The sequence below is a fragment of the Thalassophryne amazonica genome, chromosome 20 (assembly GCF_902500255.1).
Source record: "Thalassophryne amazonica chromosome 20, fThaAma1.1, whole genome shotgun sequence".
Taxonomy (NCBI): Eukaryota; Metazoa; Chordata; class Actinopteri; order Batrachoidiformes; family Batrachoididae; genus Thalassophryne; species Thalassophryne amazonica.
Genome location: NC_047122.1, coordinates 52,844,414 through 52,865,252, shown reverse-complemented (window position 1 = coordinate 52,865,252; position 20,839 = coordinate 52,844,414). Strand labels below are relative to the sequence as shown.

Genomic DNA, 20,839 nt, shown 5'->3' with positions numbered 1-20,839 from the left:
GGGAAGTAACCTAAGATGGACTGACATTCCATCCAGGAAGAGTCATAGATGCTCAGTTTGTGTCATGCTGTGGTATCTGAAGATAATCACCAGCTTGATGGGCCTCGTGGTCTATATGGGACTCAGGTCTAATGTCATGGAGATACTGGGTTGCCACTGGTTTCTTTGAACTTTTTTTTCTGGGAAAGAAGGATTCTACAATATACATCTTCAATAGAAAAAAAATATTGTGCACAAACCTTTATTTATTTTGGGATTTCTAACTAAAGACATGGTCATAATTATACATACAAGACAAAAACAAATACTCACTTAGGTTATTAAATCAGCGGTACTGAAACAAAGTCTTTTCATTTCCGATTGGCGATCATGACTGACTACAGCTCCAAAAAGGTTTGCTTGACAGCAAAGATTGGATTGAGAAACACACAGTACAATGAGAAAGCCCAAGTATTCCATTGGCGATCTGAGTTACATAAGTCAAGAACATCTCTTGGAACCATTTTAAACAACTGCCCATTCCAACATGATCAGTTCAAACAACTGTACTTTGGGAAGTGTAGCCACTTTGCCAAGTCCTGGAAAAAAGCCCAAACTTCCAGTCAATCAAATTTTTTCATTGGAATGGATTGCCAGACTGGTATCAGAGAAAGGAGCTTCTGCTTCAAAATTAACACCTTCAAGCTCAACTAAAAATTGCAGCTAATCAAATGCACAAAGAAAAAACCTTATAAAGGGACATTTGGGTTATATCAAATAAAGTTTGTGTTATTTGGCAAAAATGGTCAGAAGTATGCCACCAACTGAAAGCATACAATTAGGAGGATTAACTCAGAATTCTTCAGCAAAACTACAGACCATCAGTTGGAACAGTTGAGTGTTGAAACAAGACAATGACCCCAAACACACATCAAAGTTAGTGTTAGAATCAATAAAGCAGGCTAACATTCAGCTTTTGGAATGGCCTTCCCAAAGGCCTGACTCTCAACCCAATCAAAAATATTTGCTTTGTGTTTAAAAGTCAGGTCTGTGGCAGGAAACCAACAAATTTAACTGAACTCTACCAATTCTGCCAGGAACGGTTGATGCATATCTAATCAGAATTCTGCCAGTGGCTTTTTGATGACTACCACAAACATCTGGTCAACATGAAACTTGCTAAGGCAACATTCAACCAAATAGTAGATCTGCTGTATACATAACAAGCAATAATGGCCTCCAGTAGCCACTATGAGCCTGTGATTAGTACCACAGGTTCACCACTATATATGCCAGTATTTAATAACATTAAATTAATGTAGGTCTGTCTTGTCTTTATTTTATGTTCATTGGTCATCACCTGCATCAATCATAATTTAAAAACATCAGAGCTGTATTGTGGGCCCACTCACTGGATGACTGACTACATTAATTCTATGTGTGCACTGCTAATCTAAGGAAATTTTAACAGTCAAGTTAAGTCTTGGAGCATGTGCTGGTGCCACACAACAACATGGAACTACCACAACTATTTACTGCAGCCAGGCAAATAGATGTAGGCTCTCTACAGAAGGAGGACTGAAGACTGAATCAACAGTAATGACACAAGGCAGGTGTGGCAAGGGCTCCAGCACATTACCAACTACAGACCCAGCAATGTTGTGGCTGTTGATGGTGACACCTCTCTGGCAGAGTTGCTGACCTGCTTCTTTTCATGCTTCGAGGTGAAGGCTCCAGAGTCAGTCAGGCTGGATCCACTGGCCCACAGAAGCTGCATCTTCATGGTGAAGGATCAAGAAATGAGGCGCATACTGAGGGCTGTGAATCACAGGAAAGCTGCGGGACCTGATGGTGTCTCTGGAAGGATACTTTGTGCAGACCAGCTGGCTGGAGTCCAAGATCTTCAACCAGTACTCGTCTACTGTCTGAATAACTACTGTCCAGTGGCACTCACATCAGTCATCATGAAGTGCTTTGAAAAATTGGTCGGCACACACATCATTTCAACAACCTTGGTCCTTGTGCTAAAAATACTTTTTATCCCAAAACAGCAATAGCACTCAGTGCTGCGTAAACTTGACTCTGTAAGCAATATCCATTTTGACCATGTAGGACCAACTGAATGTAAAATAGTATGCACTTAGGTACAAATGAGATTCTATTCTATACTTTTATTTACTCTTTACATTTGTTCTTCTTTGTAGCACCAAGGGACAAGTGCAGTTTTGTTGTATCCAGTATACAATGACAACAAATTAATTAAATTGGACTATTAGTATTCCCTTGGCCTTCTCCAGCTGCTGGGGTCCTCAACACTCAGGCACGGACCTATGTGCTGAATCATGCATGAGGAAACATGCCACACGGCCAAAATGTTGAAGTTGACGCTGCCTCACAATGCAAGTAATGCTTCACATCTTAATCTTCCTGAGTAACCAATCACTTGACACAACATTATACCAGCAGTACCTAAGGATTCTCCAAAGAATGGCATTTGTGCCAACGATGGGTGTATGTAAACATCTGATCACAACTGCATATAATCTGAGGCCCTTTGTTTTTGGCCCCATTCATCTCAACATACAGTCTACATGTTCTGATTTTACCTGTTCTTATAGTCACAGTTATTTCCTGTCACTGGTTCATTTGGCATCTTCACATTACAGAACAGCTCTCTAATTAAAGTTGCTATAGTAGGTTTAACGTGACAATGCAAAAGTGCTGCATAATATCTTCTGTCAACACAGCTGTCCTTCCACTAAGATGCAGCTAGACGTCAGTAGAACACATGTACAGAACAGAGCGATATTAGAACACTGTGAGTCAGTCTTGCTCAGTATGTAGCAGTGGCCGTGTTTGTGGTGAATGAAGCAGAAAAGCATATGGCTCAACCAGATTTTGTCACTCTACTGGGTTAAATGCCATACTCATGCTCCTCCTTCATAGTGGTGATAGTCTGAGTGCCAACTTCCAGCTCGTTCAAAACAGTCATCAAGCTTTCATTACTTTGCTCTTCCTCGTCATCTTTTTCAGTCTTTGGATGGGAATGACCTTCTTTCTTCAGAGTTCTTCCGTCCTGGAGCAGGTATGGTTCTGAACAATCGTGCTGGTTGTTTCGACTGTGTTTTTCGCCCTGATTGTGGACCAGACACTGTCCATGGTCCTGACACTGTCCATGGTCCTGACACTGTCCATGGTCTTGAAGCTGTCTGTGGTCTTCATGCTGTCCTCTATCCTCATGCTGCCCTCGGTCCTCAAGCTGTCCTTGGAACTGGCTGTGGAAGAAGCTCCGGATAGCGTGTTTGGGCAGATCCAACTGAGCTGACAGGGTGTGAACCGCCTCCTCATCAGGGTTGAGCCCAACATCCCTCATGAAGCTATGAAGGATTCCCAGGGCTTCATGGGACACTTTTAACCCTTCAGCCTTGACTCCATCATCACCTCTGTCCTCATTCTCTGCCTTTCCACAAACACTAAAACTATGTTCCCCCTCATCTTTTACAGCATGCCAACTGGGAGAAAAGCTCTCCTTAATGCTACCATCTCTGTCATCTTCAGTGTTCTCATTAAAAACAGCTCCCACATCTTCATCATTCACCTGATCGCTACTCTCTGTAACTTTGCTCTTTACCGTGTCGGTACAACCCCTGTCTGTACTCTCCTCTCTTTCACCGTTGCTCTTCCTTCCTTGAAAACATACTTTCAAGTGCCCCCAGTTGCCTCCTGCCTCAGACTCAGCAGGTGATGCAGTGCATGGTTGCCGTGGAGACAGGTGAGGTACCGACTCAGGCTGCAAGGGTTGATGGGGTTGAAGATGGTGTTGCTGTGGCAGTGCAGCATTGCGTTGATACTGATGTGAAAGCAAGAGAAAGATCATTTTAGTAATTACAGTAATAAACTGTCATCAAGCGGTTGGCGGTTACATTTTCAGTAAATCCATTGTTTTTCATCTGCATCCATACGCGTGTTACCTGGATTGTTTTCTGGATTGCTCTGGGAACAGAACTCATGGTTGTTATCAGCATACACTGGGGTTGTGGGGGAGTTCAGAACAGTGTTTGATCACCCTAACAGAGGAGAGACCGCTTCAACAATGCTGCTGTCAATGTGACAGGGGTGCCGGTGTGCAGCCGAATATGCAGTCGCCTTCCGCATCGCAGCTGCGAGGTTCGGCTGGAATGACGTTGCGCTCCGCGCCGCCTTCATAAATGGACTGTCATTGGTCCTGAAGGAGCATCTGGTAGCTAAGGAGGAACCGCGGGATTTAGATGGGCTTATCGTTATACGGTTAGACAATCGGTTGGAGGAACGCCGTCGGGAGCGAGGCGAAGGATGTGGCCGGATACGCGCCGTCCCTCTCCCTTCCGGGTTCGAAAAGGGGCCGCCCTCCCCACGCTCCACAGCCGCAGCGCTCTGTGGGGCAACAGCTCCCCCTGCTGACGTTGCTAGGGAAACGCACAGGGCCAAAATGAGGAGGCTGATCCGCGGGGAGTGTTTTCTCTGCAGCTCAAAGGAGCACACACAGAAAAACTGCCCCAAACGGCCACAACAACAACCGCCCTCAGAGACTGGGCTAAGGGGGGGTCAAAACATTCACGTGAGACACACACAGATTGCCACACAACTCCCAGTTACAATCCTGAGCGGGGATTTAACCCTTCAAGCCCCAGCACTGGTGGACACGGGGTCAGAAGGGAATTTGCCAGACAGCAGATGGGCAAGGGAGGTAGGGCTCCCTCTGGTGGCGCTTCCTTCGCCATTGCAGGTGCGGGCACTAGATGGCACCTTCCTCCCTTTAATCACACACAAGACACAACCAGTAACTCTGGTGGTGTCTGGAAACCATCGGGAGGAGATTGAGTTTTTTGTAACTCCTTCTACCTCCCGCGTGATTTTGGGCTTCCCATGGATGTTGAAGCACAATCCCCGGATTGATTGGCCGTCTGGGGTGGTGGTTCAGTGGAGCGAAACCTGCCATCGGGTGTGTTTAGGATCCTCGGTTCCTCCCAGGTTTACAGGCTAAGGAGGAGGTCAAAGTCACTCCCAATCTGACGGCAGTGCCGGTTGAGTACCACGATCTTGCTGACGTCTTCAGCAAGGATCTGGCACTCACCCTTCCCCCGCACCGTCCGTACGATTGTGCCATTGATTTGGTTCCAGGTGCTGAGTTCCTGTCCAGCAGGCTGTACAACCTCTCACGACCTGAGCGCGAATCAATGGAGACCTACATCCGGGACTCATTAGCTGCCGGGCTGATCCGGAACTCCACCTCCCCGATGGGGGCAGGTTTCTTTTTTGTGGGCAAGAAAGATGGCGGACTCCGTCCATGCATTGATTACAGGGGGCTGAATGAGATTACGGTTCGCAACCGATACCCGTTGCCATTGTTGGATTCCGTGTTCACCCCCCTGCATGGAGCCAAAATCTTTACTAAGCTGGATCTTAGAAATGCGTATCACCTGGTTCGGATCCGGAAGGGAGACGAATAGAAGACGGCATTTAACACCCCGTTAGGTCACTTTGAGTACCTGGTCATGCCGTTCGGCCTCACCAACGCCCCCGCGACGTTCCAAGCCTTGGTTAATGACGTCTTGCGGGACTTCCTGCACCGATTCGTCTTCGTATATCTGGACGATATTCTCATCTTTTCTCCGGATCCTGAGACCCATGTCCAGCATGTACGTCAGGTCCTGCAGCGGTTATTAGAGAACCGACTGTTTGTGAAGGGCGAGAAGTGCGAGTTTCACCGCACGTCTTTGTCCTTCCTGGGGTTTATCATCTCCTCTAACTCCGTCGCCCCTGAGCCGGCCAAGGTTGCGGCGGTGAGAGATTGGCCCCAAACAACAGGCCGTAGGATTCTGCAACAGTTCCTCGGCTTCGCTAATTTCTATAGGAGGTTCATTAAGGGCTACAGTCAGGTAGTTAGCCCCCTGACAGCCCTGACCTCTCCAAAAGTCCCCTTCACCTGGTCGGATCGGTGCGAAGCCGCGTTCAAGGAGTTGAAACGACGGTTCTCTACTGCGCCAGTTTTGGTGCAGCCCGACCCTAGCCGCCAGTTCGTGGTTGAAGTGGACGCCTCTGACTCAGGGATAGGAGCCGTGCTATCCCAGAGCGGAGAGACCGATAAGGTTCTTCACCCGTGTGCCTACTTTTCTCGCAGGTTGACCCCAGCTGAATGGGCAATCGAGAACTCCATGCGGTGAAAGAGGCTCTTGAGGAGTGGAGACACCTGTTGGAGGGAGCGTCTGTGCCGTTCACGGTTTTCACTGACCATCGGAACCTGGAGTATATCAGGACCGCCAAGCGGCTGAACCCCAGACAAGCCCGCTGGTCACTGTTCTTCGGACGTTTTGACTTCCGGATCACCTATCGCCCCGGGACCAAGAACCAGAGATTGGATGCCTTGTCCCAGGTACATGAAGACAAAGTCAAAACGGTGCTGTCGGATCCACCTGTGCCCATCATTCCGGAGTCCACTATCGTGGCCACCCTCACCTGGGACGTGGAGAAGACCGTCCGGGAGGCCCTGGCACGGAGCCCGGACCCCGGAACCGGTCTGATGAATCGTCTATACGTCTCACCAGAGGCCAGAGCTGCAGTCTTGGACGTCTGTCACGGTTCCAAGCTCTCCTGTCATCCAGGGGTGCGAAGGACCGTGGCAGTTGTCCGGCAGTGCTTCTGGTGGGCGTCTATGGAGGCCGACGTCCGGGAGTACATCCAGGCCTGCACCACCTGTGCCAGGGGCAATGCAGACCACAAGAGGTCCCAAGGGCTTCTCCAGCCACTTCCTGTGCCTCATCGCCCCTGGTCCCATATCGGCCTGGATTTCGTCACGGGCCTCCCGCCGTCCCAGGGCAACACCACCATCTTCACGATAGTGGACCGATTCTCCAAGGCGGCCCACTTCGTGGCCCTCCCGAAGCTCCCAACAGCCCAGGAGACAGCAGACCTCCTGGTCCACCACGTCGTCCGTCTGCATGGGATACCCACCAACATCGTCTCTGATCGTGGTCCCCAGTTCTCCTCACACTTCTGGAGGAGCTTCTGCCGGGAACTAGGGGCCACTGTGAGCCTCTCATCTGGGTATCACCCGCAGACCAATAGACAGGCAGAACGGGCCAATCAAGAATTGGAGCAAGCCCTGCGCTGCGTAACGTCCGCACACCCGACGACCTGGAGTGAACATCTGGCCTGGATCGAGTATGCACATAACAGCCAGGTGTCCTCTGCCACCGGCCTCTCCCTGTTTGAGGTGTGTTTGGGGTATCAGCCCCCATTGTTTCCCGTGGTGGAGGGAGAGGTCAGTGTGCCCTCGGTCCAGGCCCACCTGCGGAAGTGCCGTCGGGTGTGGCGCTCCGCCCGTTCTGCCTTGTTGAAGGCCCGGACGAGGGCGAAGACCCATGTGGACCGCCGGCAATCCCCGGCCCCTGCTTACCAGCCTGGGCAGGAGGTGTGGCTGTCCACGAAGGACATCCCCCTCCAAGTGGACTCCCCTAAGTTGAAGGACCGTTACATTGGACCATTCAAGATCCTCAAAATCCTCAGTCCTGCCGCAGTGATCCACCCGGTTTTTCATGTGTCCAGACTCAAGCCTCACCACACCTCACCCCTCTGTGCTCCCGGTCCGGCGCCGCCTCCTGCCCGGATCATTGACGGGGAGCCGGCTTGGACAGTGCGCCGGCTCCTGGACGTCCGTCGAATGGGCCGGGGGTTCCAGTATTTGGTGGACTGGGAGGGGTATGGACCTGAAGAATGCTCCTGGGTGAAGAGGAGCTTCATCCTGGATCCGGCCCTCCTGGCCGATTTCTACCGCCATAGGTATTAAAGGCACTGCGCTGCGGTGGTTTGAATCATATTTGTCTAATAGATTACAATTTGTTCATGTAAATGGGGAATCTTCTTCACAGACTAAAGTTAATTATGGAGTTCCACAAGGTTCTGTGCTAGGACCAATTTTATTCACTTTATACATGCTTCCCTTAGGCAGTATTATTAGACGGTATTGCTTAAATTTTCATTGTTACGCAGATGATACCCAGCTTTATCTATCCATGAAGCCAGAGGACACACACCAATTAGCTAAACTGCAGGATTGTCTTACAGACATAAAGACATGGATGACCTCTAATTTCCTGCTTTTAGTTATTGTACTTGGCCCCACAAATCTTAGAAACATGGTGTCTAACCAGATCCTTACTCTGGATGGCATTACCTTGACCTCTAGTAATACTGTGAGAAATCTTGGAGTCATTTTTGATCAGGATATGTCATTCAAAGCGCATATTAAACAAATATTTAGGACTGCTTTTTTGCATTTACGCAATATCTCTAAAATCAGAAAGGTCTTGTCTCAGAGTGATGCTGAAAAACTAATTCATGCATTTATTTCATCTAGGCTGGACTATTGTAATTCATTATTATCAGGTTGTCCTAAAAGTTCCCTAAAAAGCCTTCAGTTAATTCAAAATGCTGCAGCTAGAGTACTGACGGGGACTAGAAGGAGAGAGCATATCTCACCCATATTGGCCTCTCTTCATTGGCTTCCTGTTAATTCTAGAATAGAATTTGAAATTCTTCTTCTTACTTATAAGGTTTTGAATAATCAGGTCCCATCTTATCTTAGGGACCTCGTAGTACCATATCACCCCAATAGAGCGCTTTGCTCTCAGACTGCAGGCTTACTTGTAGTTCCTAGGGTTTGTAAGAGTAGAATGGGAGGCAGAGCCTTCAGCTTTCAGGCTCCTCTCCTGTGGAACCAGCTCCCAATTCAGATCAGGGAGACAGACACCCTCTCTACTTTTAAGATTAGGCTTAAAACTTTCCTTTTTGCTAAAGCTTATAGTTAGGGCTGGATCAGGTGACCCTGAACCATCCCTTAGTTATGCTGCTATAGACGTAGACTGCTGGGGGGTTCCCATGATGCACTGTTTCTTTCTCTTTTTGCTCTGTATGCACCACTCTGCATTTAATCATTAGTGATCGATCTCTGCTCCCCTCCACAGCATGTCTTTTTCCTGGTTCTCTCCCTCAGCCCCAACCAGTCCCAGCAGAAGACTGCCCCTCCCTGAGCCTGGTTCTGCTGGAGGTTTCTTCCTGTTAAAAGGGAGTTTTTCCTTCCCACTGTAGCCAAGTGCTTGCTCACAGGGGGTCGTTTTGACCGTTGGGGTTTTACATAATTATTGTATGGCCTTGCCTTACAATATAAAGCGCCTTGGGGCAACTGTTTGTTGTGATTTGGCGCTATATAAAAAAATTGATTGATTGATTGATTGACACCCGGACAAGCCTGGTCGGGCGCCAGGAGGCGCCCGTTGAGGGGGGGGTCCTGTTGTGTGGGCCGCCAGAAGAGGAGGTACTGCTGGCCCACCACCAGAGGGCACCCTGCCTGAAGTGCGGGCTTCAGGCACGAGAGGGTGCTGCCACCACGGACACAGCCGGGAGTGACAGCTGTCACTCATTAATTCCTGACAGCTGTCACACATTCTTCATCATCGCACTCCATAAAACCCAGACGTCATCTCCACCTCATCGCCGAGATATCGTACTTCATTGGAGGTAATATCCTCAGCCATTTGTGTTTATTTATAAGCTGTATATTGTGAGTGTTTGCAGGAGTACCGGCCCCTCTTCCTGTGGAGGCTGAGTGAGTGCAGGACGGCACTCTTTTCCTCTGAGGGATCACTGTAAATACATCAGCATATTGAGTGAGAGGTGGAGGTGGCATTCCCACCGTTGTTGTTACTGGGTGTACACACACCCACACTTGACTGTCTTTGTTCTCGCCAGCAGTACCAGATCCGACAGTCGGGGACGGTGATCACCTGGGAATTCGGGACTTGGTGGCTCCAGTATTCACCAGGTTCGGTGGCGGCGGAAATCGTGTGGTTCCGGCTCTTCTCAGGACAGACGTCTTCTATCCTCGAGCCTGCCCACACGTCACCTCTGTGGATTGACTGTAATCTTATTCTGAGATTGTCTGTATGTTCGTTGTGCTCCTTCACAACATTAAATTGTTAATTTTTGGCTCATCTATTGACCGTTCATTTGCGCCCCCTGTTGTGGGTCCGTGTCACTACACTTTCACAACAGCTTGTACCATAAAATGCACAACTGTGGTGATATTTTTCACATATCTGCCCAGTTACAGCGAGCTCATACTGTTCAGAATACTGTATATATAAATTTTATACTGCAGCAGCAATTTTCTGTCCCCAGATTAAGGTTATAACATATGAAGAAACATTAGACAAACAATAGAATAAGTGTAACAGCTAAAACAACAACATAGATGCCAGCAGTGCGGAAACACAAATATAAACTAGAGCACCGCGCTCATAAAGCGCAAACTCCGCCAACACTAGTTTCCAGTTCCACAAATTTTTACCTTGAGTTATAAGTGGCTTTGCATAAGCTAAAATATAATACAAAATATAGATCAAAAGGGCTTTTCAATGTTAAAATCAAATATCTGCTAAATCCACAATACGGATCAGATGCAGATCAAACTTAGTCTACTCACTGAACGTACCAGTTTGCACCTCATTGTCACAAATGAGCGTGATTGAAGCACTTTTTATTGAGATATAATGCAAAATGTACACCAAATGGGCTCTTTAATAGTGAATTAAAATGTTCTCAAAATCCACAATCTGGATCAGATCTGGATCAAACTTTGTCAGGTGATAGTGAGTGCCAGTCTGCACCTCACTTTCAAATATGAGTGATTGGATGATGTTTGATTAAGATATCATGTAAAATGTACGAGGTCTATTAGAAAAGAAACCGACCTTTTTATTTTTTTAAAAACTATATGGATTTGAATCACGTGCGATTACATCAGACAAGCTTGAACCCTCGTGCGCATGCGTGAGTTTTTTCACGCCTGTCGGTTGCGTCATTCGCCTGTGGGCAGGCTTTGAGTGAGCACTGGTCCACCCCCCTCATCGGAATTCCTTTGTCTGACTTATTCCTGAAAGACTGGCGCTTTGCTTGATCAAATTTTTTTCTGAAACTGTAAGGCACATCCAAGTGGACACCACTCGAGAAATTCAGACAGCCCACGGAGCCGGACGGCGCGGCGCGCTGCGCCCCGAGCCGCCGTCGTCAGCCTGTTTCAAGCTGAAAACTTCCAAATTTAAGCCTCTGTTGACCCAGGATGTCGTGAGAGAACAGAGAAGTTTCAGAAGAGTTTGGGATCAGCAATTTATCCGGACATTCCACTGTTAAAGGAGATTTTGTAATGAAAGACGTGCGGACGGATTCGCGCGTCGGCACCCAGCCGCTCATGGCGCGACGCCACAGAAAAACACCTCTGTGTTGATAACCATTCGTAAGATTCAGGCGGTTTTCGATGGCTTTCAGTCGAGTGAGTATTCGAGAAACTGTTTAACAGCTGGGCATGTTCAAACTTGTCCTGTAATGCTTCCAACGGAGGTGTTTTGATATATATATATATATATATATATATATAGATATATATATATATATATATATATATATATAGATATATATATATATATATATATATATATAGATATATAGATATATAGATATATAAAATAAAAAATATATTATAAAATATATAAAATTAAAAATATATTATTAAATATGTTTTTCTTGTGTCTAGTTGAAGACTGGAACTTATGACTTTCAGATCAAAGGCTAATTTATATTGATTAATATGACGTTCCTTCACCTCTAAGTAGGCGGTGCCCTGTTTCAAGGTGTTTAATTAAATTTCATATTTAATTAAATATTGTTTTAACTTATATTCTGTATACATTATTCTATGTTGCGCCCGTGCGGTGCAATTTCAATTTATTACATATTTTATGGTTGCGCCCATGTGAGGTGCTTTCAATATTAATAATATTAATTATTCATTACATATTTTTGGTGCTGCTGTGTGAGGCCATTCGGTATTAATATTATATTTATATTCCTTACATATTTAATGGTGCCCCGTGTGGCGCGATATTAACGATATTTAAATTCCTTACATTGTGTTCTCGTGTGCCTCACCAGCATGCTGTCGTTGCTGAGCAGGGTAATCCTGTCGCTGCAGTGCTGCTGTGTACTCATGTTGCAGCTCTCCTGTTCATAGATGACATCCCGCTCTGTCTGGGCCAAGCTGAGGAACCGGCGAATCATGCACAGGTTCTCCCATAATGTCCGGTTTTCCGGGCTGGGGTCTTCTTTCCAACGCAGCAGCTCACACAGCCACCCCTACAGGAGGAAAACACAACAGAAACTAAACCTGTGCCATCAGACTATAAACTCACTGTGTGGTGTTTTTAAGTAGTCTGAGGTCAAAATGCTGTAAATGCACACACGAGAGGGTGAAAATATGTGACGTGCACCTGATACCCAGCAAGCTCCTGCAGGGACATTCTGCCTGATAAGCTGTAATGCTACAAAGAACAAGGGGGAATTTTTTTTAATGCAGTTTACTGTACTGCAGCAGGTAGTTCAGTGGGATAGGAGTTGGGCTACCAACAGGTAGTCCTGAGTTTGATTCCCAGTCATGCTTCCTGCCTGTGTTCTTGGACACCCACTGACCCTAGATACCCTTGACCTGGGAACCTCTGTCTGAGAGGCAAGTACACTAACCACTTATGCCGCCATGTGGTCCAGTTGGACAACTCATCCTCTCTTCAGAGGTATGAGGTGTAGGCTTGGAGACATGGGAAAGAAAAAGAAAATCTCAGAGGTCTGCCCCGTACTGTCCATTCCTCCTGCTCCAAACTGGTCCAAATTTCTATCCACCATTAATAATATTTGGGTCACTAGCACATTTGCACAGGTTACAGATGGATACATGATTATTGGGTAAATGGACTGCATTTATATAGCGCTTTTCCATCTGCATCAGATGCTCAAAGCACTTTACAAATAAGTATTTGATCACCTACCAACCAACAAGAATTCTGGCTCTCACAGACCTGTTTGTTTTTCTTTAAGAAGCCCTCCTATTCTGCATTCTTTACCTGTATTAACTGCACCTGTTTGAACTCATTACCTGTATAAAAGACACCTGTTCATACACTCAGTCAATCAAACTCCAACCTGTCCACCATAGCCAAGACCAAAGAGCTGTCTAAGGACAGCAGGGACAAAATTGTAGACCTGCATGAAGCTGGGAACAGGCAAGCAGCTTGGTGATAACGCAACAACTGTTGGCGTAATTATAGTGCAGCAGATAACTGAAACAATCCTGCAAATGGTGATAGAAGCAACAAATCCTGGATAAATACTCCTTAGACATTACTCTTTTGAAAAAAACGATTGTCCATTTGAATTTTTAATAGCCAGCCAGGTAGGCGTCAATTGAAGAATTACACAGCGGTCAAAATGAAAAGAAGCTCCAATCATATATAAAGCTACACCACATTATTTGTCTGATCACAAAGAACCCAAAAAAGGTAGAGTTTGGACTATCTGTGACTGAATGCTATGGAGTTATGGGTTAAAAACAGCAAGAATGGTGACAAATGTCAATTTCAGTTTGTACAGGGGTCAAAAATTAAAATTGCTCCAATTATGGTAAAACATGGTGCAAATTATTGGTTGAGCTAATAGGATTAATAAATTCAAGGATTCAAGGATTCAAAGGAATTTTATTGTCATATGCACAGAAGAACATGTTCCCTGCACAATGAAATATGTCTACTGCATTTAACCCATCCTAATTGCCAGTAGGAGCAGAAGTCACCATTAGGCACCCGGGGACCAGCTCCAGATGTACATCCCTGCCTTGGTCAACAGCAGGGCTGAGCAAACCAACACCGACCGGAGACCGAAATGGAATAGTTTTGACTGTGTTGAACATATGGTCTGCAAAGTAAAGACCAAACAAGGTGGACGGCCATTGGATTCTATGACGTGACACGTTACCCCGTAACATGATAACTAAGCATGACAGATGGTGCAAACTATACCTTTTTGGAATCTTTGCGAGCAGATGAATAATATGGTATAATTTTCAATATGACTGGAGCTTCTTTTAATTTTGACCCCTGTGTAATTCTTCAATTGACACCTACCTGGCTACCTAGTGAAAATTCAAATGGCCAATCTTTTTTTTTTTTTTTCCCAAAAGAGTAATGTCTAAGGTGTATTTGTGCTGAATTTGATGCTTCTATCACCATTTGCATGATTCCTCTGTTGACATTATGTTTTCTGCTGCACTAATATTAGAAAATGGAAGAAACACAAGATGCCTGTCAATCTTCCTTGGTCTGGGGCTCCATGCAAGATCTCGCCTCATGGGGTAATGATGATTCTGGGAAAGTCCAGAACTACATGGGAGGACCTGGTCAATGACCTGAAGAGGGTACACCTTTATTGAAGTGTACCTACGATTAAAATTCCAGACCTCTCCATTCTTTGTAGCTGGGAAAACTTGCTAAATCGACAGTGAATCAAATATTTATTTGCCTCATTGAATAAGGTTTTGCTACTCCAATTACAGGGTGGGCCAATAAAATACTACATTTTGTAATCCGGAGAAGAGGAGCGTGGATTAAACATGTCATCAGTTATTGAACTGTGCGGAAAACAATAGACAAAGTGGGAAACCTTTGGTATCAAATGTTAATTTGATGCTTCTGTTATAAATCTGTAAATAAAATTTTTGAATAAGTTCTCATTTCAAAACTTGTGTACAATCAAAAAATGGTAACATTTTATTGGCCCACCCTGTAGATCTCTATTTGCTATTATATAGGAATTTGATGGTATGAATCAAATAAATGAATGTATTTATCCTTTGTTTAGAGTTTAAAAAATGACTAAAATCACAACACTGTTAAATGATTAAAACCACTCAATACTGGAATTATTTTCTCCTCGCATCACAAGGCAAGAAACTTGTGAGTGGCAGATGGTAGCGAGTTTCACATTCACAAACTGGAGCATGATTACATGTTCAAGCAAGCAGACGGATACACACACACACACACACACACACACACACACACACACACACACACACACACACACACACACACACACACACACACACACACACACACACACACACACACACACACACACAGATAGATGCACAGCTGGCTGCAGCCCAACGCCAGCACACAATGCCATCCAGATGTACGGCGCAGATAGAACGGGGAAAGATCCAACATGGTTCCGCCTGCCAAACAGGCAGCTAATACAGAGAAAGTGAGAGATGTGAAGAGAATGTGGAGAAAGTAAATGGAAAACTGGAGATTGGTGAAGTGATAAAAAGGGGGAAAAAATTTTTTACCACCTGTCAGTATTGGCATGACCACTGAATGACCTCTAAACATCTTTATGAGCAGGGAAAGGAAGGAAAAAAAGAAGGAAGGAAGGAGCAAAGAAAGAAAGATGAGAAGTGCTAGAGAGGAAGAGAAAATGAGACAGTGTAAATCCCCCTTTTCCATGAAGGAAAATTATCATCCGAACAAAAGGCAATAACAAGCTTATGAGGCTGCCATAAAAATGAGAACAATAAACACTCAAATCACATCTGTGTGTGTGTATTTGTGTAATTGCACGTACGTCAGTGTGCTAATACAGCAACAAACCAGTGTGTATTTGCATGTGTGTCCAAGTAATGTTTTTGTATGGCAACTATTAAAGTGATAATGCAGGACACAATAGCAGCCTGATGCACTGATGATAGTCCTCTGCAGAGTACAGCTGCTGGCTGATTATCCGGACTTTCCTCCACCAGCTATCTGTGTTTCAACTGAGGCCACTGATTCATCACAAAGACTAGCTGATCGCGAGAAATGACCAATCCCACCACGGGAATGATGCATGTGTGACACACCTGACTCTTAGAAGCAGCCACCTTTGCAAACATAGCTTGAGATACTTTTGCTCTCTTCATTTCATGCTGGATCTCATCGTAGATAGATGAACTGACGTTGAGGACACAGCTGTCTGTCCTCAGCCCTCTGTCTCCTGTAACTGGGGATAGTCGTGCCTAGAGAAAGACAGAGACAGAAAGTAGATAAGAAGATAGGAAGGTAGTGGGCCAAAGGCAGCAACAGGAGGTGAATTCAAAACAGAGCAGAGATGATTCCAGTTTGCTGTTTAACACAATTGTGTGTGCTTGGAAATGGGAAGCTAGTGAAGGATTTTGACTGGATCTGTGCAGTGGCATAGACAGGCCACTGTCACAAACCGAGCCGAAACCACGTCAGGTATCACCAGGGAAAACCAGCGGTTCAACTCCAGAACCAGGCAAGCTCAGGCTGGAACTGGCCCATCAGCGACTGAAGCGATCGGATCGTTCAACATCTTCCAAGAACCAACTCAGTGACCTGTCAAAGATTCAGCAGGGCTTTATTAAGTGGTACAAGGTGGCTTCATACAGATTTGTTTGATAATTTTCTTAATAATAATAATTGGCGACCCAAAATTCATCACAGAATTCCAATCAGATTTATTCACTTAATTCCTTAAACTTCTTTCACTGCTTTAACTTTCACAAAATGGGGAGCTAGTGAAGGATCCTGACTCTAGCTGTGCAGTGGCATAGACAATGTTTTGTTTGGTTTGTGGATTCATGTGACAATCTCACCAAAACAAATGCACCACAAAGATGAAAAATGCACCAAATTGGTGTTACAAACATAAATGAAATTCATTGAAGTACTGATGCATATCCTGCAAGTCAAGTCAAGTCTAGGAGCTCCAAATGCCCAAAATGTCATAATTGACAGTTGCTAACAAGCAACCGCTTGTTTGACCAAGACCCTAAAGACGCCTAAACATCTCTGTCCACTGATCTCATGACTCTATAAGGTCCTTACAGGGTGTCTGTCGATCTCAAAGGCAGAGGACCAACACATGAATGTCACCGCTTAGTTAATGTCTCTACAAGATCAACACTTTTCCATCATTCAGATACTCTTCTGATGGCTGGGTCCAGGAAATCACTGAACATGTTCAAACAGCGGTACAAAAATATGTTTTTTTCTAGGTATAGGGAGGAGGAAGAGTAATGAGGGTTAGGGTGTTTTTGTTTTATGCTTCGGCTTGTAAATGTATAGTATTTTGTATGTAAGTAGGTATGTGTAGGTGTATATTTATGTTTGTGTATATGTGTATGTGTGTATATATATATATATATATATATATATATATATATATTGATATCAGTTTAGGTGTGTAGGAATCTATGTGGATATGTGGCAAAGGGTATTACTGGTTGTGGGGAAGAAGGGGTAGGGATAAATAAGCTGATGCTTCACCCTACCCCTTTTCAGACATGTTGGGTACACAGTAGGAACTTTTTTGTTGTTGTCTTTACTGATCTATCTTGTAATTGTTGTTGTATCAAATGTTCGAAATAAACAGTTTTCATTCATTCATTCATTCATTCATTCATTCATTCAACATCTGGATCTTAGTCTTGATCCAGGACAATAGCAAACCCAAACGCACTCAGTCTCTGAAAGTGCTACAATCAGGGTATATGTTGATTCCACAAGGAACACAGCATCAGGCACGAAGTCAAGGTCAATAAGTCTTTCCTCACCAACAAAACCACCTAAGTCACTGGTTTTCACCAGCCGACCCAACACTCAGTCCATGCAAGCATTAAACAGTGTAAGAGCCAGAATACATATCCTGCCTACCTCATAATGTGCTATAGTAGTATGATTTCACTGTATTAGAAGAAGTGGCAATAGTGAAATGAATGAGCCACACCTTGTTAATTTGGCCCTAATGGTTGGAGACATTCAAGAAACGTGTATTTCAGACGATAATAACATTATTCCATGATACTGTAGCGATGTCAAAATTACATCACTTACACCACATAATGACAGTTGATTAAATGATTGATATATGCATTGGATAACCTCTCTAGCCCTAGTAGAGAAGCTTAAATCTTCGACTGGACTATGTGAAACAGTTGAAACCCAGCCTTAACTGGGGAGGGGGTCTGAGACACGCTTTGTCCCCTGTTTACAATGGGGCACTCAGATCAAAGCAGTTTCAGTCTTTTGTTCATGGTAATGAGTCATTCATATCATCAGGAGAGGTGTCAGTCCCATCGTTAGGAGGGACAGCTACCCTGTCATTAGGAGGGTGCTAACTAGAGCACAATTGGTGCTAATTAAAGCAATTGTTTAATCACTAGCCAGTAGCAGTCTGCCTCTCGGTGGGAGGAGTCTTCTGGTTAGGTTTAAAACTCCAGCTTTTGTGGCTTCTGTTTGTTCTTCTCGACAAGGGTCAGACAGAAGTCAGACTACCAGAGCAAGAATTTTAGCTGAGGAAGCTTCTATGATTTGAAGCGAAACGTCCTCGCGTCAAGCAACCCAGTCCAGTCGAAGATTCAAGCTTCTCTACTATGGAAACCACCTGGACAACTGAGAGCCTACACAGAAACTCTCTAGCCCTATTGGTTGCAGAGACATCTTGAAAAATGTGTTTTCAGTCAATTATGATTTCATTTAACAATGTTTAAGTGAACTAATCATGATGCCACATATGCAACATAATGAGAGATGATCCATCCACCCATTTTCTAAACACGCCTTCTCCAATTAGGGGTCACGGGGAGTTTGGAGCCTGTCCCAGTAGTCACAGGGTGCGAGACAAGGCACACCCTGGACAGGACGACAGTCTGTCGCAGGGCCACATATAAACAGACAAACACATCAGTGAGAAATGATGAATATAACATCTGAATCATGTCTCCAGGCCTATTAGTTGGAGGAATATCCTGAAAAATTGGATCGCCTTTCTTGTCCTATTGATTAACAAAGATATTATAGAAAATGTGTTGTTTGGATTATATTTTTGAAGTTCTTGACCTTGACCACAAATTAGTCATCTGGAGACACTCACTCTGACCACATTTAATGGAAATCTGCACACCCGTTACACGCGCAAGCTATTACAATCTCCTGCTACATCGCTGGTGTGTAGGGTAATAAGTAAACCTAGTAATGAAATGAACTTCTGTTTTAAGGATCCCTAAAGACTCTGATAAGGTTAATGAAAACTTGATTTTGCGCCAGAACACTCACAGGCCTGAGAACACGCCTGACTCCTCACTCAGCTTCTCGAGAACTCCAACCAGGACATCCACCAACTCCACAAAGATCACAACATTATCCGCAAAGTCAAGGTACATGACCATTTTGAGAGGCACACTAGTAGCCAGTAAACCAGTACTGATCAGTATGTCTGATATTTATATTGTGTATTGGTATTTATATTTGCAAACTGTTTTTCTTTTTTTTTTCACTTTTGATAATCTGTGTACTTCTTACCCTGTGTGCTGCTGTACAATGCTCCTGGAACCTCAATTTCCCTGAGGGAGTTTTACAAAGGGATCAATAAAGTTCTATCTAATCTCGTCCATTTTATCACCAACAAAGGCACCAAAGTAACTGGATTCCATGACTATACCAAACACACAGTCCTTAGAAGTACTGTACACAGTATGAGCAAGAACCCATCCCTACTGGATCCCAGAATTAAGCGTGACTGACCTGTGTAGATCTTGGCGACATGCTACTGTTGTTGCTTGGAGTGAATCCAGTCAGACTTCTCTCTTTCTCCTCCTGGTATATGCGCTCCCTCTCAGACTCGGGGAGCTGCAGGAAGTTGTACATAGAACGTAGGTTTACCAGCAGTGACTGGGATGCATGCTTAGGGTCCTCCTCTTTCCGCAGGATCTCTGACAGCAGGCCCTGGTGCATCAAAACACATGCAAATGCATCCACATGAATCAAAAATAGCAAATAGGCAAATATCACAAGGTAGGCCAGCTTAAAAAATGTAGAGTCTGCTGAGATTAACACCCATGAATGAACTGTGAGGCAATTTTAGTTTTTCTGCTTAAATATTAATGACACATGCAGCAGTCTCTCTCCTCTCTTGTGGAGATTCTCCACCCGCAAACAACTGGAATATGAATTTTTATGACTTGGGGATCCTTGGATGAATTACTATTTTTATATATTCTGCCTAAATATTAATATTTGTTGTGATCTCTTTTTGTGTGCGCAATTATGCCTGATGTGACGTTACACACTACAGAGATAAAAAGCTGAATAATAATATTAATACAGACTTATTACATTACAATTAGAATATGAATATTTATGACTCTGGCATCTGTGGACAAACAATTTTTTTCTGTTATTCTGTCTAAATATTAATATTATATAGTCTCTCTGTGTGTGCAATTGTGCACAATGAGGCGTTATGTGGTACAGAAACAAAACACTGGTGGAGTGACTGCTGGCTGTGTGTTTATGTCAACAAAAAAAAACCTTCAGAAGTCTCTCCAGCTGTAAAGCCGGTTGACCCGCTATGATTGAATGCCGTCCATCAGAAAACAAACAAATAAAATAAAAAACCTCAGACGCAAAGTCACAGCAACGCATCTCATAAAGTGAAACGTTTCACATTTTCATATGATATGGTTCATGTCTTAACATGATAATCAGTATCAGAACATGAAACCTATCACATTAAAACCATTGGTGGGTATAACAGCTAATCTGCTAACTGAAAAGTTAACTGTGATAATGCTAAACCAATAAACCACTAAAAGAGTTGACTGAAGCTACCAATAATAGCTACATTTTTGGCTTGGTTATTTTGGCTCTAAAACCCTGGAAAACAGACCTAAAAAGCTAAACTTTTAATATGTTTATGAGGAAACATGAAGGTTCCCAAAAAGATTTAGCATGCTAAGATTAAAAGATGATTAAGCGATACATAAAAAATTAAATGAATAAATGCAACTGAACAGTACTTTACAGTTAATTTACACTACCCAAAGTATTAAGTGAATAAGAAATAGTTTGTGATCTTTAACATTTGTTTTTAACAAAATGTTCGT

The 20,839-nt window shown here is 44.2% G+C and overlaps 1 protein-coding gene across 1 annotated transcript in view; it reads right to left on the bottom strand.

The window, feature by feature from the left end:
* Positions 1–2,606: 2,606 nt before the first annotated feature.
* The window catches only part of satb1a (SATB homeobox 1a), a 33,264-nt gene continuing 15,031 nt past the window's right edge, over positions 2,607–20,839 (bottom strand). Inside the window, exons 8-11 of the mRNA XM_034160861.1 lie at positions 19,479–19,679; positions 15,794–15,949; positions 12,001–12,204; positions 2,607–3,829 (exon numbers count right to left, since the gene is read on the bottom strand). Coding sequence (XP_034016752.1) covers positions 2,894–3,829; positions 12,001–12,204; positions 15,794–15,949; positions 19,479–19,679 — 1,497 coding nt within the window. The 3' untranslated portion in view covers positions 2,607–2,893. The remainder of the gene's footprint in view (positions 3,830–12,000; positions 12,205–15,793; positions 15,950–19,478; positions 19,680–20,839) is intronic.